At 38.3% G+C, this 17028-nt stretch overlaps 1 protein-coding gene across 2 annotated transcripts in view; it reads left to right on the top strand.

Moving 5' to 3' along the window:
• Window positions 1-16640, top strand: part of phf1 (PHD finger protein 1) — a 34185-nt gene extending 17545 nt beyond the window's left edge. Inside the window, exons 1-15 of one of the 2 annotated variants that reach the window (XM_066645040.1) lie at window positions 1951-2520; window positions 2996-3074; window positions 4095-4176; window positions 4807-4893; window positions 5864-5958; window positions 6729-6877; window positions 7726-7821; window positions 7906-7974; window positions 8092-8215; window positions 8474-8541; window positions 8882-9013; window positions 9946-10024; window positions 12481-12596; window positions 12760-12843; window positions 13809-16640. In XM_066645040.1, coding sequence (XP_066501137.1) covers window positions 2997-3074; window positions 4095-4176; window positions 4807-4893; window positions 5864-5958; window positions 6729-6877; window positions 7726-7821; window positions 7906-7974; window positions 8092-8215; window positions 8474-8541; window positions 8882-9013; window positions 9946-10024; window positions 12481-12596; window positions 12760-12843; window positions 13809-14064 — 1515 coding nt within the window. In that variant the 5' untranslated portion in view covers window positions 1951-2520; window position 2996 and the 3' untranslated portion in view covers window positions 14065-16640. Of the gene's footprint in view, window positions 1-1950; window positions 2521-2995; window positions 3075-4094; window positions 4177-4806; window positions 4894-5863; window positions 5959-6728; window positions 6878-7725; window positions 7822-7905; window positions 7975-8091; window positions 8216-8473; window positions 8542-8881; window positions 9014-9945; window positions 10025-12480; window positions 12597-12759; window positions 12844-13808 lie in introns of those variants that run through there. The other variant, XM_066645041.1, reaches the window with a different exon arrangement.
• Window positions 16641-17028: the final 388 nt, after the last annotated feature.

Here is a 17028-nt window from a genome sequence, read left to right as displayed (position 1 = left end):
GCATGTTGATTTAGTTGGTCAACAGTCAGAGGCATGCTGGTTAACCAGTATAGCAGTATCCATAACACAATATTGTTCTGCTGACACCAAGATATGCAGGTCTAAGCTAATTTTTCCAGCAGGGATAACTGCAGCAAGAATAGTAAATCATACTTATTGTGTGTTTGTGGAAGTTGGAACACAGAATTTGAATCTCATTATGTAGAGCATTTCATGTTTACAAATTGAGAAAACATAAATGACAGTGAAATAGGTAGCATTCAGGAACAGTATGGCTACTGTGGCTAGCTAAACATTGTAATCAGAAGCTATGAATGTTATACGAACACAATGAAACTTAAGCCATTCCAAATGACCCAACATCAGCATGAACTAATTGGGTGAACTGCACAAATCTTTAGTTTGAGCAAATTTTCAAAACACTGGAGATCTTGCACTGTCCAACTGATGTTTGCTAATGTCTTAATTGAGACTAAACTAATTGCAACATACACTAAATGATGGGATCAAACACTACATAAATTGAAAGATGCTGCTAAACTGAAGCCAAACCTGTCAACTTACACAAACTTTGGCAAACTTACAGTCCCATTACTAGAGTACAGACAATAAAAAAAAAAAGGAAGGTATATTAGCTTGCTGTCTCTGCAGTTTCCAACATTCACTGCATTTGCCCTGGTGAACAGTGAAGAAGGACTTATAAAACACAATTCTGTGTGTTGTGAATGTGAAACATAATAAGTGTGTAATACTACAGGCAACAAAAAAATTATTTCATATCGTCACTGTCCAATGGAAAACATATATCTCCAAAATGCTAATTTACCTTCCTAACATAACTTTCAATGGAAGTCAATGTGAAAACATTTAAGTTCAAGTAATTTGGGAGCATTTCTATTGGTCCATGCGTCATAACATTTTCAAACAATGTGAAGGACAGTTACTGTGTTTAAAAGATACAGTAAACTAAAAATCGACAACAATAGAAGTACATGTTTTTCACTGGAGAGCGACCTGAAAGAGTCCTGTTGGAAACATCGTAATTACATGCACACCACCACAATATTGTATTTACTGTATGTATTTTTTGATGGACGCCGACAGACTGACTTGGGGGTATGCAAGTAAAACAAAAAGTGTTGGTACCAAAACACAAAGAAGGAAAATCTGCAATGTGTGCAGTTTAATGGGTGCAGCTCAGTCATGTAAAACATATCAGCGAAACCAAAACAAAAACCTGCAGACTAGAGGCCACTAACTGGGATATGATACTGAGAATCCGGACTAAAATTGTATAGTGAAAGTGTGGGAGGTTTGAAACTCCCTTTTCTTTTGCCACAGTGATTAGCCCACAGCCATGACAATTTAGCAGAGCACTCAGAACTTGGAGAAAATTAATGAAAAACATGAAAAATAAAATGATGAAACGTTATACAAACTGGCAGCGAAGTCTACATTGAAATGCTGAATTTCACTGTGTGGTTTGACATGTTTACAAAAGAAGGAAAATGTGATTTGTTTTACTGATATATTGCCTTAAACATGGATTCTATGACTGGCTCAAAACTTGAAACCTTTGACCTGCATGTTAAATGTAAAATGTAAAGTTGGGCCATTCCAAGTGACCCACTAGCAGCATCAACACCTAGGTAATGCCAAGTGGGCGTGCGGAGAGAGGGTTGAAACTTTGCTCACTCCGGCCAGGGCAGTTAGCCCAGCGGCCACAAAACTTCAGTTCAGGCGCCGGTTAGCAGTCACACACACACACATAGAAACATGGTGGTGGTGCATGGCTGTCGGTCACTGTCGGCTTTTACAGATGTGAAGGTGTTTCACACACAAACCCCTCCTCAACAGACCGAGCAAAACCCGCCTTATCTCTCCCTCCCACTCTCCACTGCTCTGTGTTTTATGTCTGCGTCACAACAAGTCGAGAGAGAGACAGAGAGAACAGAAAGAGAGAGAGAGAGAGAGAGAGAGAGAACGAGAGCACACAGAGAAACAGGGAAAGAAGAAAAAGAGAAGCAGAAAAAAAAGAGGGAGAGGGAAGACTGACAGAAAGAAAAAAAGAGATGATGTTGATGATGATGGCGTCTCTGTCGGCTCGTTTCTCTCAAGCCCCGCTGACGAACACGTTTTAACAACGCTAGCAAAGCGGGAGAGAAAGAATAGAGGGAGAGAGAAAAAAGGAAAGGACAGGAACATGATGAAAAACGGCGTCGGCGGAGAGACGGACAGACGGACGGACTGACAAAACCGACGACTTGACTGACTGACCGTTATCAACGAGACGCGCGCGCGCGCGCGCTCACACGCTCGAGCACCCATCCATATTCTAGTGGAGAGAGAGTGACCGTTAGTGTTAATCTGAGGCGCCGAGAAAAAGAAGAGAAAGAAAGAATAAGAGAGAGAGAGAAAAGAGCTTAAAAACACGAACAACACACAGGAGGTCGGACATTTTCATGTCAAGCTCGAACACCAGTCTCTGTGACCCCAGCAGAGAAGAGTACGACTTTACAGGTAAACGCCGAGAGCTCTTTTCTCGTCTCTCTCCTTTTCTCTCTCTTTTCTGTCTTTTGAAAACCATTTTTAATCTATTTCTGGGTTTCCATCACACGTACAAACACAGCAGCCAATATAATTTCTATCTAAACGCTTTCAAATCTTTAATCGTCCTCCTAAATTTAATTTTTCACTTATTCATCTCCGTACGTGGTACGTGTTAATGGGCCTGAGAGCTGAGTGCTCTCTAATGGGGCTCTGCATTGGAGTGAACACACCGCCTCAGTGCTAATGCCTCAGTCTCTCATCATTCAAAGCGCTGTACTGTATACTGTCGCTATGCACTGAGTGTGAATTTAACCCTTTATGTCCCCCCCTCTCTCCCTGGCGAGGCCCTCGGGGCTTATCCCTGCACTTTTAACCCCCCTTTCCCCCGACTTCTCCCCTCTTTACTCCACACTTCCTCAAACTGTGTCTTCCACTTCTTGTTCAGGATGGGGGTAGTCAGTGAGGGAGAAGATGTTTTAGCCCGGTGGAGTGATGGACTCTTGTACCTGGGCAACGTAAAAAGAGTGAGTTTTGTGCTCTTGTCTGTATCTGTGTGGTTATGATTTTGTAAAATCTTTTTTACTTTAGATTCAAGTTTGTCTTTAGTCACTCTTTTTAACTAATGTTAGGGCGAGGATTAGGAAAAAGCTCAGTTGCAATATGTACTTACACTACATTCTGAATTCCCACACATTCTGGAAACCTTGGAAATGTAGGGAGTCTTCTGCCCAAAATCATCAAGTTACTTATAAATGTCCTGGAGTTATCACTACGCTCCTGAAAGATGTACCAATATAGTCTTTAAAATTTTGTTGACCACTCAAACTCTCCAGGGAATATAATCTTGTCCTCTGAGGTTTAATATGTGATTCTGAGTGATTAAACCTACATTATTCAAATCCCTTGTCTGTAAAGCAATATTTTGAAGTCAAATTCTTCAAAGAGACGAATTCTATTTGATGTGGTTTGTCTTACAGTTACATCATTACAACTGTAAATAAACAATGTGGGAACCAATAGCATCCAATAAAGGGATGTAAATTAAAAAACATACCTAAAACTATGTGTTTAATTTGCATAAATTGCTACATTTATCACAACTATTTGCGATTTGTACTATATATATATATATGGTCTGATTCAGAAAAAAATATTTAATTTTATTGAATTATCTGTGCTTTGTATCATTTTGCCAAACTTTAGTGGCTGTTACAACTTGCGCCTCCGTATGTGGGGTTATGTCACTTGTGGGGTTAGATATAACCTTTATTGACACTTTGTGCTGAACTGTTCATAAATGGGTGGTTCTAAAAAAAAAAAAAACATTTGTAGCTGATATTTGTAGGTCGCATGTATTAAAAGTATGCATGTTCCTTCCATACGTATTTAATGATTTGTCAAATATTTTTAGGGTTAAGGTTGTGCCCTGTTCTCCACAGTAACAGTCTGCCTCCTGACATTTTATAAAATCAAACACGAGTGTTTTTTTAATGTCCCATACGTTTCATATAGCACACAAAATTAATGAAACTTTTGCTCTTCAGGTAGATGTTGTCAAGCAGTGTTGCTTGGTCAGATTTGAGGATAATTCAGAGTTTTGGGTCCTCAGGAAAGACATTCATTCATGTAAGTAATTCAGTTTTAACCTATCTCATTCTGTGATAAAGGTTTTCTTTGTGTTGCAATCCGTTTCTGAAATATTACCAGATTGAAATCCCAACAACAGTATTTCGTGCTGCAAAGTACATTCTCAATGCCAACAAGATTTATTAAAAGATTTTTGACAAGTTAATTTGTCAAGAAAATATTCAGAATATACATTTTCCGCTAGTGTGCACCGAGGTAAATTGCCTTGAGAGCAACAAAAGGGAAAGTGATTAGCATTATTTCTACTTTCTCGAAGAGAGTGTAATTGCTTCAGGAATGTGACAAAGTCAGATCATGATGATGGTGTGTGATAAGTTGTTATAGTTGAATATGAAAGTACAGATAGACAAAGCATTGTCCATTCAGAGTGATTTTACCTAATTAATAAAGACATATTTTCAGATAATTCCTTTAGGGGGCATTCGATTATCATTTTAAAGTGTTATATAATAACATTGTCAAGTCTATAAAAAAGTAATAGACTACATTTACTATTATATTTATAGTATACTTTTATATCAGCACATATTATTATAAAGAAAGGAAAAAAAAGGAAATCATAAATTTTTTTTCTTCCCTCTTCTCCCTCTTTCTCTGTTTACCCATTAGTCTCCGCCAGTGGAGAGGAAGTTTGTTGTATCTGTGACGGTCCACCACTTAAAGAGCCTCTTATAAACTGTCTAAAATGCCGCCACGGTGAGCAAACAAGCGGACATACATTTTTTTTAATTAAAAGAACATTGCACACAAAAAGTGATATTTAATATTTATTATGTGATTTCTAAGGATAAAGACTGGGTGCAGGAAATTAATTAGTCGTCATAATGTGTGGCCTATTCGGTTGAGTATGTGAAATTTCAATCTTTAACTGTTTTAAAACTTTAACCATGTTTTTGGTACATTGTGTACATCTTATGTACTGCTCTACACCATTGATTTCACATGAAATAAGAGTGGATACATGAACACTAATGGATTTCAAATGACTATGTATTTTGTCAAGTTACCAATTGTTTTCAAAGGGGGATTTTTTTCAAAATATCTAAGTAGTTCCGTTTTTAATAAAAATTATTTGCTATCATTCTAAAATTCTTCTTGGCAACTGTTTTGTCTTGAAGGGACCAAGCATATCTCTCTCCAGCATGAATGATTTCCTAAAAAATCATAAAAGGAGGTCCCAGGCATTCAGCAGTATATTACTAACCATTTCATATAATAGCTTTCTGTGAGGGAGCTGATAAAAGCTTTGGACACCAGTGTGAATAAGTCTTGAATCTCTAGAAAAGCATGTTTCATATTAATTATACAGAAATTGTTTATGTTTAAAATTGTGAAGAAGCTTCCCCTTTATGTTCATTTAAAATTTAAACACAAAATATTGTTTAATGTTGACATTCCTATGTAGATTTCTACATTTTTATGTTTAAATTTTTTAAACATTTTTTAGATGTTAAAATTTGGCTGTGGCAGTAAAAATACATATATACTAAATATTGCCCTTACATTATCATCAACATTGATGAACCTTTAAAGAATATAACATACATATTTATTCCTACAAAGCGCCTCTTTAAATATTCAGTGGTTTTTAAATCATTTAAGACTATACAGGGTATACTTCGGTATTAAATAACAGCTCTGTAAACGGTATTCTTTTTTATTTCAGGTTATCATCTGCAGTGCCATACACCAACCATTGAACCTGAGGTTGACAGCAACTCCTGGATCTGCCGCCAGTGTGTTTTTGCTGTTGCAACCAAGGTATATGCAATATATGACGCTTTGCTACACAATTTAGAAGACATACTAGTAATGTACACTCATTGTCCATTTAAACAGGTCCATTCACCTAAGAGGTACATTTTATAGTTCTGGATTAACAGTCTCTAGTAAACCTCTTTCCTACATTTTTTGTTAAAAATCCCTCCTTACATCTTGCCATCATTGCGTTTGGGTCTTTAATTAAATTACATTGAGCTACTAATTACAAAATGTAGTCCTTTTTAACACACGCCTAACTACAGCCATATGTTCGGAACTAGCAAATATGGAGTATGCACCTGTCCAATGAACACAAAGCAGCCCGTACACAATGGCTCTGGATTGAAAACAGTTACGATTGGAAGAGAATTGTAAGGAGGCATTTCGGTGAATATGCTCCAACTGAAATTTCGACTTATAGTGTGACTCTTTGTGAATGTCCATGAATTACTTATGCTGGGCTGTGTGTTTATTAGGTAGCAGTGCTCTGCAGGTGATGGCTGGGAGTCTGCCGCACTAAATGGGCTTGTTCTTTAATCTGTCCGTCAATGCTCGCGCTTTACACCCCGGCTGACAACCCCATTTGACGATAGAAATCTTTTCGTCTGACCTCAGTACGGAAAATATAATGACTTTCCCTTTCAGCTGTTCTTTTCCCAACTCCAATCTTCAAATAAGATCTCTATTAAATGTGCTTACATGACAGGGGGTGGTGGGGTGAGGTTGAGAGATGTGATGCATGGAACTGACAGGGCTGTGTTTCATCCTAGAGAGGGGGAGCCTTAAAACGAGGGCGTTTTGCCCGACTCATGCAGTTAATGAAACTGAGGCTGCCCTATCAGCTGTCGTCTTTAGACTGGGATCCCCAGCACCTGACCAACCAGCAACAGTGTTACTGCTACTGTGCCGGACCAGGAGAGTAAGTCAAACAGCCTATAAGCATTGCTTTCAAAACATTTGAGTATTGCTTTAGATTGGGAATGTATGTAAACACATTACCAGTCAAAATTTTGGACATGCCTGGTTACAGAATTGGGGGGGGGGGGGGGGGTGGGGGGGGCTCTTGACATTTACAATTCTGATCTCTGCAAATATGCAAAACGAGCCTCGTCTAATAGCCACCGATGAAGATAAGAGTAACCTTATTTCTGCAGGGTATATCATTCTAAAAATATAGGATAATATTAATTATGTATGCCTTATTGGAGCTTGTTAAACTTCCAGTGTTAGCTGAGCTAATTTACAAATTTACAATATCTTGTTTTTTGTCAATAATGACAAAGGCCTTATGAAACATTATGCTAAATAGATGTTGAGGCCAACATAACCTTGTAACACTCCTGATAGGCACAGAATCCACAAAGTTCAATCAAAAATCCAAACCTTTGGCTGGTAGTGTGTATAATGATTTGCATAAAAATCTACAGAAAGTATCTTTATAAATCAGGGCTGGATACTGGTTGCCTTAGTTTTGAAACCATTTCTGAGTTATATCTTTCTTAATACCTTCTGGCTGCTTACTTAATGTATACTGATTGATAGATATTTTTTTTGGATACTCAGTAGTATTATTGTCTTTTAATTAAGATCATAAAGGTATTTAAGAGTACCTTTAGGAGTTGCAAGATATAAATGCAGAATTTACTCATTGAATTTGAATGTGTATATGGCTCTGAAAAGAACTGGGTAAGTCTAAGTACTTTGGCGATTGATAGATTACACAATTTGTTCAGTTTGTCTGCTCCAGTAATCCAATTTGTTTGTTAGGTGGAACTTGAAGATGTTGCAGTGCAACAGTTGTGGACAGTGGTTTCATGAAGCTTGCACCCAGTGCCTGACCAAACCTTTGCTTTATGGAGACAGGTGAGGATATTGGAGGCATTAAACTAAAGCCCGGTGCTGCACTACTGATTTTACATGCAAACCTCTTTTCAATTTCCTTTTAAGGTTTTATCAGTTCCAGTGCTCGGTTTGTACAAATGGTGCTGAGACCATTCAGAGACTGCCTATGACCTGGTAAGACCATCTTTCTGTTTACCATCTTCAGTGAACTAAAAAAAAAAAAAGATTTTTGATGCTAACAGCTTTTGTATGTGATGTTTCTTTGTGATTTCCCCCCCCCCATCCTTTCAGGGTAGATTTGGCCCATTTAGTGCTGTATCATCTGTCTCTGTGCTGCAAGAGGAAATACTTTGATTTCGATCACGAAATAATGTCCTTCGCGAATGAGAACTGGGATTCTTTGCTGTTGGGCACGGTAGGAGGAAAATCTTGTATATAGAGACATGCTAATCCAACCAGCCCTGAGGATAAGACACAATTAAATATAGCACAAACTCTGCATTCTATGAGGTTGAACAGCGGTGTTGTTAATCATTTGATCGTCTCATATTTCTTTCTCTGTTACTAAATATGACCTATTTTTACTGAAATGCATGTTCTAGTGCATTCATTTTACCACTGACAGTTTTTTATATGTAAGTGACAGATTCTTTGTGTTCTTTCTGTCCCTCAGTTGTCAGATACACCCAAGCAAGATCGCTGTAACAATCTGCTCAATGCTTTAAATTCCCACAAAGACAGGTGAGACAAAGCTTATATAACATATGAACACTGCTGTATTTTCACCGGATCTACTTTTAACCCTCTATATGAGTGGGCTACTCTAATTCAGTAGAAGTGTGTCGTCCTAATTACACCAGTGGAATAGCTGTATTATGTAATTACAGGCAATGTAGGTGCGGTTTTATCATTTACATGAGAGCAGTCTAACAATAACTGCAATAGTCCCCAGATAATTTTATCAAATTCGCAATGCATTGCTATTTTATTGCACTGTATGTAATACACAGAGCAGTACCCAGGGCTGTGCTATTGCTTGAACAGCGCACATTCTCACTGAGCACTTTTATATACCATTAAGATTTGTCTCGGGGAAAGAGATCAAGAAGAAAAAGTGTCTTTTTGGCCTTCAAGTGCGAGCTCCTCCTCCACTGTCGTCTGACTCATCGCCTCTCATTGCTGACCAGCCCATCAGCATCACACATCGCAGAAGGTCAGCACAAGGGCCATGCCAGGCTTTTTATCTTAAAAGAGATCTACAGTCTTCTGTGTTTGTTTATATTGTACTTCAGTGTCACATTGTTTGCATTTTGCTCTGTATTTACTTCAGCGCACTTCCAATTCTCCCAGCAATTTATTCTTATTTTAAACTCACTTTGTGTCCAAATGCAGTTGCAGAGAGGAGCTTTAGTGCAGGTAAAGTCACAAAGAGCTGTAATAGAAGAACCAGAAACACGGATGTATGAGTAAGGAGCCGAGATGCTGTATGCCTTAAAAGCTTCAGGCTCGTATGGATTCAAAAGATTAGATTTAACAAAGAAAAACAAAACAAAACCCCAAAACAAAATAAAAAAAGTATTGTATATTAATTGTTTCTCAGCTGAAACATATTACAACAAGCTTAATCTCATTATGTAAATATATATATAAAATAGCAGAAGATAAATTATGTCTTTAATTGGGAATTTCTTTGCTTTTTCAAACAAAGTTTTAAAGTTGTTAAATACTGAGAACTGTGCACTGCTGTGATGAAAAGAAGCAGACGTTTAAAACATCAACAACTCAGCAAACACAGAGGTACATTGGTGGTTAAGGATAGTAAATAGTATGTCTGTGCTTTCATAGACATTACGACACCTGTTCCTAACATCACAAAAGAATTCCGCCTTTTTGAGTTCTCTACAATGCTCCAATTAACATCAAACTACTCAGACTTTGTTTTAATATCATGGATAAAACAATTTCAGCATTCCAATTCAATAGTTAGGAACCTGGGTCCTTTAGCTTTCTAGGAACAAAAACTCATCCATATGCCATACTGTTATTTTGTATGTTTTCTCTTTATTTTAACTCTCCGTACCTTTTCAGCTCTGCAGAGGAAACTCATCAAGGTTATTGAATGATCTTCTGTCATTTGGTCCACAGCCCCCTGTCACTGCCTTGCCAGAGACGAACGGTGGTGCCCGAGTCTCGGAAATCAAAGCGGCGCATCGTGGAGACACAGGTCAGTGCTTTCACGTCCACCTGCATTGAAAATGAGGTCCTCTCAGACGTGAAAGTGACCCGGCAGTCCCAGTCAGGTGATAACAGTCACCTGTTAACTTCAATTGTCTTTGTGTTTACAGCATGCTCCTGGCGACAAACGGGAGATCGTTGGCGAGTCATTGCACTTTCTGGTGCTTGACCCCTTAGAAATTATTGCTTAGTTTACTAAAGCATGTGATAATTTCTGTTAATGTTTTGCAAACCCTGTTGAGAAATATGTGACTGCATTTTCTCTCAAATATGACGTGATATTTTACACTAATTTGAATTTGATTCAAGGTTAATCTGTATAGTGTTATCTTACAGAAAGAAAAGATCTACATTTTTTTTGATGTGACATCAGTGTTTGGTTCATCTCATTGGGGTTTGAAAATCAGCACTGCTTTAAGTTTTGTCGTGTGTTCATTTTTATATATGTGAAGGAAAATGGAAGTATGTTTGGAGAGAATCCAGGAGTTCCTCCAGATGCACTTTGCAGTTGATTAGAGTTTGGCCAGGTGGCACAGGCACAGTGACAGGATAGTATTGCTACAGCTTGTGAATTTAAAGTGGCAACACATCATCTGTGCATGTCCCATAATATATTTTACTTACTTCTTTCTGATCAAGCATAGGGGAATTGAGGGCGAACCAAATGTACATTCAAATCTCCAACCTCTGTTACAGTGTGAGGCACAAGCTAAAGCTCTTTTTCAGAATAATAGAATGTTTGCAGTGGCCCTGACTTTGATGCATTCTTATCTGCTCATGTTTCAGCGAGATTACGGCTGGTTTTGAGATGCTGTGTCATGCTCCTATTGTCAAATGACTTGTGCAGAAGGGAAATGCACCACAGAATAATGCCGACATTTAGATTCTGCATGAGTGCTAAAACTTGGACACCGTGCTCTAACACACTGCTGACACGCACGGAGCATGCTCTCGACCACGGTGTGCTCTCACTCACCCCTGTTTATCATGCTTCTCAAGCTAAGGGCACTAATCTGTTGGGTTAGATCTTGGTTATCCAGTTTCATGTGTTTATAAGAATTTAAGAAATGTAAGATCTGTAGGTCAGTATTCCTATAAGTAGGTCTGCATGAAAAATCAATGCATGTACAATCAATATATATATTTAATAAATCTATCAATATATATATATATAATATTCTATAACAATGATATGATTTTTAAACACATTTTCAATATTAAAATATACATTATTTACAGCATCTGTCACTGACTATCGGTCATTACAGGGCGCTGTCGTCAGTTCAGTTCAGAGCGCTCAGTTTTAAAGTTAGTTAAAAATATTAATTTTGACACGGTGGCACAGCAGGTAGTGTCGCAATTTACTCCCACAGTCCAAAAGAACACGTTGGTAGGTGGATTGCCTATTTAAGGGTGTCCAGAGGTGTGAGTGAATCTGGGACTGTGTTGCTCTGTGAAGGATTGGTGCCCCCTCCAGGGTGTGTTCCTGCCTTGTGCCCAGTGATTCCAAAAAGGCTCCGGACTCACCACGACCCCGAACTGGATAAGCACTTACAGACAATGAATGAATGAATGAATGAATATATATTAACTAATTACTGTCTTAATCTATATAGAACATTAAATATCTATTCACTTTATAGCTAGTACATAACATGTTGTTTTTCTAACTGCAATACAGTTTACATAAAATGTTCATTTTGCTTTTGTCGAAGTCAATGAATTGTAAATGAATACTTTCATTTGCTTAAGCCTTTTATAGATAGATATTTAAAATGTCCTGCATTTACTTTGACTTTAATTTCATTGCAGACATTATGAACCCATTATATTTCATGCATTGTCTAGTCATCTTCATTCCTTTTTTTAATTTACATCTTGTTTCTGCATTTCAGGCCTGCAACACATTCCAATACATAAATAAATACAGTAATAAATGTGATTTCAAACAAGCGATGTCAGCAGATTATTGTAAATGGAAAGTACGTTGAGAACTTGGAGCAACACATCCTGCCTTCATTGTCTCCTACTGCGATGTCCATGCATTTTTCAATGAGACAATGCAAAACCACATAGGACTAAATAACACCCTTTTTAGTGCCATGGGAAGAAACGGCAACGTTACAGAGTGGTAAATACTTTACCATTTTAACGGTTTTTGAAATGTGTTGCAGGCCTGAAACGCAGGAATGGATGCATATTAACAAAGTTGACAAAAAATAGATGGAATATATCGGGGTTACGGTGTCTGTAATGAAATAAAAGTCAAAATACAAAATGTATTTTGTTTGGGGTTGTAGCAGTTAATCCACAAAAATGCTTACCTACTGTAGCTATCAATGAGTAATTGTGTCTGTAGTAGCTCTTTCATATTTTTTAGTGTTTGCATTAATATTTTTGGGTGTCTTTCTGAAAATTATAATCAATATTTTCTGTCTTCTTTAGTCCTGTCCTCCTGGAGTTACTGCCAACCCGATAGACTTAGTGCCATGTTGTCATGGATGTGTAGGTGGGGCGAGCGTCTATAACACCCGGAAATCTGAGGAGGAATTAGGCTGTGGGTTAGTATTGTGTCAGTAAACCTGTGTGGAGCTTGGGGAGAGTTCTGATAACTTCTACTTTAACATCCGTGGGACATTTGCCTTTTATTTGCTTAGAAAATCTAAAAACAGGTTGAAGATTTCAGTCTGTTTTTCAATTTGGAAATGTATTTGTTTTTAACAGCTCACCTCCCAAGCGAATGTATGCTCTCTATCACCCGTCATACAATGGATCTCAGGGTCTGTCACGAACTCTGCATCACTACAGGTAAACAGTGAGTGTGTTTAAAAGCCAGTTGTGTTTGTATTGTTCACAATCAGCATTGTATCATGGAAACGTCTTTAGGACTTTTTAAAGTGAGACTGAAATGATATTATACCTCATACTATTTATAAACTTTTGCTGTCTCACTATATTCTTTGAAGTGCTGATATTGTTTATGCAGTGGTAAGCTTTACGCTACCAAAGCTTCATGCTGTGTAGTTGCATGTTGTGAGTTGCATGCAATATATTTCCCTTGCAGCTTGAGAGTTAAACAGAAATTTTTAGTTAAAAAACAGAGATGGGCTTATACTGTTTTTTCGAGAATGTTATATTCAGCATGTAAACAATAACGTTAGTCAATACTTTTTAAACAAAGAGGCCCAAACATTTATGTGTGATTGTAAATTACAGATTACAAATGAGCAAAGCATCTACAATGGATCAAGAAAATATCACAGAAAATAAAGTGCTACATGTTCTTTCATGGACGGCACGGTGGCGCAGCAGGTAGTGTCGCAGTCACACAGCTCCAGGGGCTTGGAGGTTGTGGGTTTCCTCCGGGTGACTGTCTGTGAGGAGTGTGGTGTGTTCTCCCTGTGTCTGTGTGGGTTTCCTCCGGGTGACTGTCTGTGAGGAGTGTGGTGTGTTCTCCCTGTGTCTGTGTGGGTTTCCTCTGGGTGCTCCGGTTTCCTCCCACAGTCCAAAAACACAAGTTGGTAGGTGGATTGGCGACTCAAAAGAGTCCGTAGGTGTGAGTGAGTGTGTGTGTGTGTGTGTGTGTGTGTGTGTGTGGGGCCCTGTGAAGGACTGGCGCCCCCTCCAGGGTGTATTCCCGCCTTGCGCCCAGTGATTCCAGGTAGGCTCTGGACCCACCGCGACCCTGAACTGGAATAAGGGTTACAGATAATGATGATGATGTTCTTTCATATTGTCACCTTATGCTTTGTCTTATCCCACCCACTCTATAGTGCGGAGGACCCTTGTCGGCTTCCAGCCCCCTGCCTGCCCTTCTCACCGAATCACCCATCAGCTGCCCAGAGGTTTGAGCAGTGTCCCTCACTGTTCCTGCGTGATGTTGCTCCATTCCCCAATGGAGGGGGCATGGACGGACCAGCGACTAGAGGCTGGGGCGGCGGTGAGGCGGTCAGGATTCTGGCCAGACGTGTCACACCAGACGGAAAGGTCCAGTACCTGGTGGAATGGGGAAATGTGGCAGTGTACTAAGAGAGAGAGGGAGAGAACAAAGAGAATGAATGTACGTGACAGACACGTAAAGGGAGCTGGAAAGTGATTTAAAGAGGAAGAAGGAAAGTACATAATATTCAACAGAAGGGAAGTAAAAAGAGGAAAGCTGTGTGAACCTGTGTGATTAGGGTGGGCTATAAATGTGCAGCTATAGCAAAGCTGACACAGCACTGGACTCAAGTCACAGCAAGCAGAGAAAAAAAACAACATGAAACAAATCCAGGTTGAGCTCAACAGCAACTTTACTCTGTGGGATTATACTGTTAGATCTCTTTCCCCCCACAGGCGTCTCCTATATTTTGAATACTGTTAGAAAACACCTTTAGAATGCCTTGAACTTTACTATCACGATTTGTATCATATATATATAAATATATATAAAATATAAGCTATTCATGGTAATTATATGTTGTTTATGCACTCATCACTCACATACATCAGATTTTCAAGAGAGCTTCACTGGAAGGTCATAACATATACCTGTAATTGTAATATTACCCTAACAGGGAAAAAAGGGCACCCCTGAGAAATACTGATATACTGAGTCCTAATTAGAAATTCCTCTTAATATGCAACCTTTTTAAGATAGATGACCTAACAAGACGTGGTTGGATCACCAATATAATTAGGCAACAGAGGAAGGTCTGTTTTGCTTGTATGAGGATCATCTGATAGGAGATGTTGAATAGCACCTTCATTATTCACTTTCAAGTACACTTCCAGTGCTCGAGGTAGCAGTACCTTTTTTCGACCAGAACATTACGCACAGGGAGGAAACTCAAAAATTATACACAGTTAAATGTCTATTAAATTCTTCTTATTAAAATGAACTGAGTTAATTAATGTTTAATACATGGAGACAAGTCTCCGTCTCATATTCTAACCATATTCAAGGGACACAGATAATACTGAACTAAGCTGAATTGAAAGAGAACTGCTGTTCTAGCGAGCAGATTCACTAAAGCAGTGGGGAAAACATTTTGAAACATTTTTTTAAGCCCGCAAATATACTGTCTAACCCATCAGTAAGCGTACACTGCAAAAAAAGGATGGAACTTAAAGGGATCAGCTAGAATATGTTTCTTCAGTTTTTAAATTAGTTCAGTGAATGTAATCACATTAGATTTACTTTTTACTGATTCAGCTACACTGAGCTAATTTAAAAGTTTTAGATGTGGTAATTATGTGTGTGCGCAGCACACTCAAATGATTTAAGCAGCCTACTGTAAATCCTGTAACACAAGTGCTAGGGAAAATGGACAACTGGATATTTCAGTATTCTCCTGATATGTTTTCCACAGGAAAGTGAGTGAACACATATACTGTCACTATAATTTTTAAAGGTGTCTCAAAGCAAAACCATGTTACGTGACACAACACATCACTCTCTGACGACAGACAAAAGTGTGACTTGTGACTAAGTTAACAGTTATCTGTTAAATGTTAACAGTTTTCTTAAAGTTCCCCTCCAGTCGTAGTCTAACCCCTAAATACACGATATATTTAAGAGTTATTTCCAATAAAAATTAATCTATTAATGCCTTAAAATATGGCTAAGTATTAGGTCAAACCCTTCACCTTAATTCAGTACACTTAGCCCTATAAATATGCAATTAGTCCCACACGTCTGAAGCTGCCTTGCAGTTTGACCTTACCTGGAAAGCCTGACCCTGCCAATCGAAAGGACTGATTCCTTGAGTCTGTGACATACGAAACACTGTCTGAAACCACCTTTTTTTGAGAATGGTCCTGGTGAGCATCAGAATGGTGGATTCCTTTATGGAATGCTGCTGTTTCAGACCAGAAATACTCAGCCATGGAGTTTATTGCTAATTTAACTCAGACAACATTAACAAGGTCAAAAACTTGATTTCCACTGGAGGGTTCTTTAAGTCTTCTGATTTAACTTAGAAAGCAAGTACATTTTGGCAGACCCTTGAGTAAGGGGTCTTGTTTAGAGAAAGTTGTGTTTCTGTGAAGCAGTGTTGTGTAATTTTACATTATATAATTGTAATCAGATTCATTGGGGTCCCAGTTATGACATTCCTAATACTTAAATGGAAATGATGGCCTTTGAATGCAACTGTGTACATGCCTGTGGATGCAAGGCGTCTCTGCATGAACGTTTAGAAACGAAGTCCCTTTTTCTGATCAGAGACACGTTATTTCCTCTGAACAGCACCGTCAGTCCGAACAGTCATTCTTCATGTGAAAGAGGTTAACTTCATCAGTGGATGAAATGAATGTATTGTATTTGCTTTATCGTTTATTTACGTTCATGAGAAATCACATACAAAGCCCCTGTGAAGTGTTTTTTTAGACCATATATGGATTTTTAAAAAACAATTCAGGGTTAACTTTAAAGTCAATGGACAATAACCTAGCAGACTGCATTCTGTTTTTTTTTTGTTTTTTTCTTTCCCCTATTTTTGTTTTGGTTGAAATGTTGTCAAGTTCACGTTGGGTTTGATGTTATCTATGACTTTTGGTCAAGTTAAGTTTATACAGTGTGTACAGTAGATCCACACCTGAAATGTGAACGACTAATAAAAACATTGCTCATCACTTTGTAGCAGGAATTTAATTAGTCGCCTTTCCTTGACAACAACCTCTTTCCGTTACCTTTCTGTTTCCGTTTGAATGAAAGGGTTCTTTGCATCGTGAAAGGGTTTTTCAGATGGAGAATGTCCTATAGATGATTCTATAATGTAGCATTTAGAAAAGAGGGTTCTATACGACATCAAAAACAGTTCTTTTATGGTTAAAACCATTTATAGCACATTCTCCGTCAATCTGAAGAACTCTTTCATGACGCAGAGAACACTTTAATCATGTAAAAAGTTCTTCAAATGTTAAGAGTTCTGTATAGAACCATTCTCTTTACTAAAGAGAACCTTGTAGAACCTTCTTTTTTAAGTGTACAGCTGATAAACAGTGTTCTCA

Source organism: Hoplias malabaricus, chromosome 1 (genome assembly GCF_029633855.1).
Source record: "Hoplias malabaricus isolate fHopMal1 chromosome 1, fHopMal1.hap1, whole genome shotgun sequence".
Classification (NCBI taxonomy): domain Eukaryota; kingdom Metazoa; phylum Chordata; class Actinopteri; order Characiformes; family Erythrinidae; genus Hoplias; species Hoplias malabaricus.
This window is presented reverse-complemented; position numbering and strand designations above follow the sequence as displayed.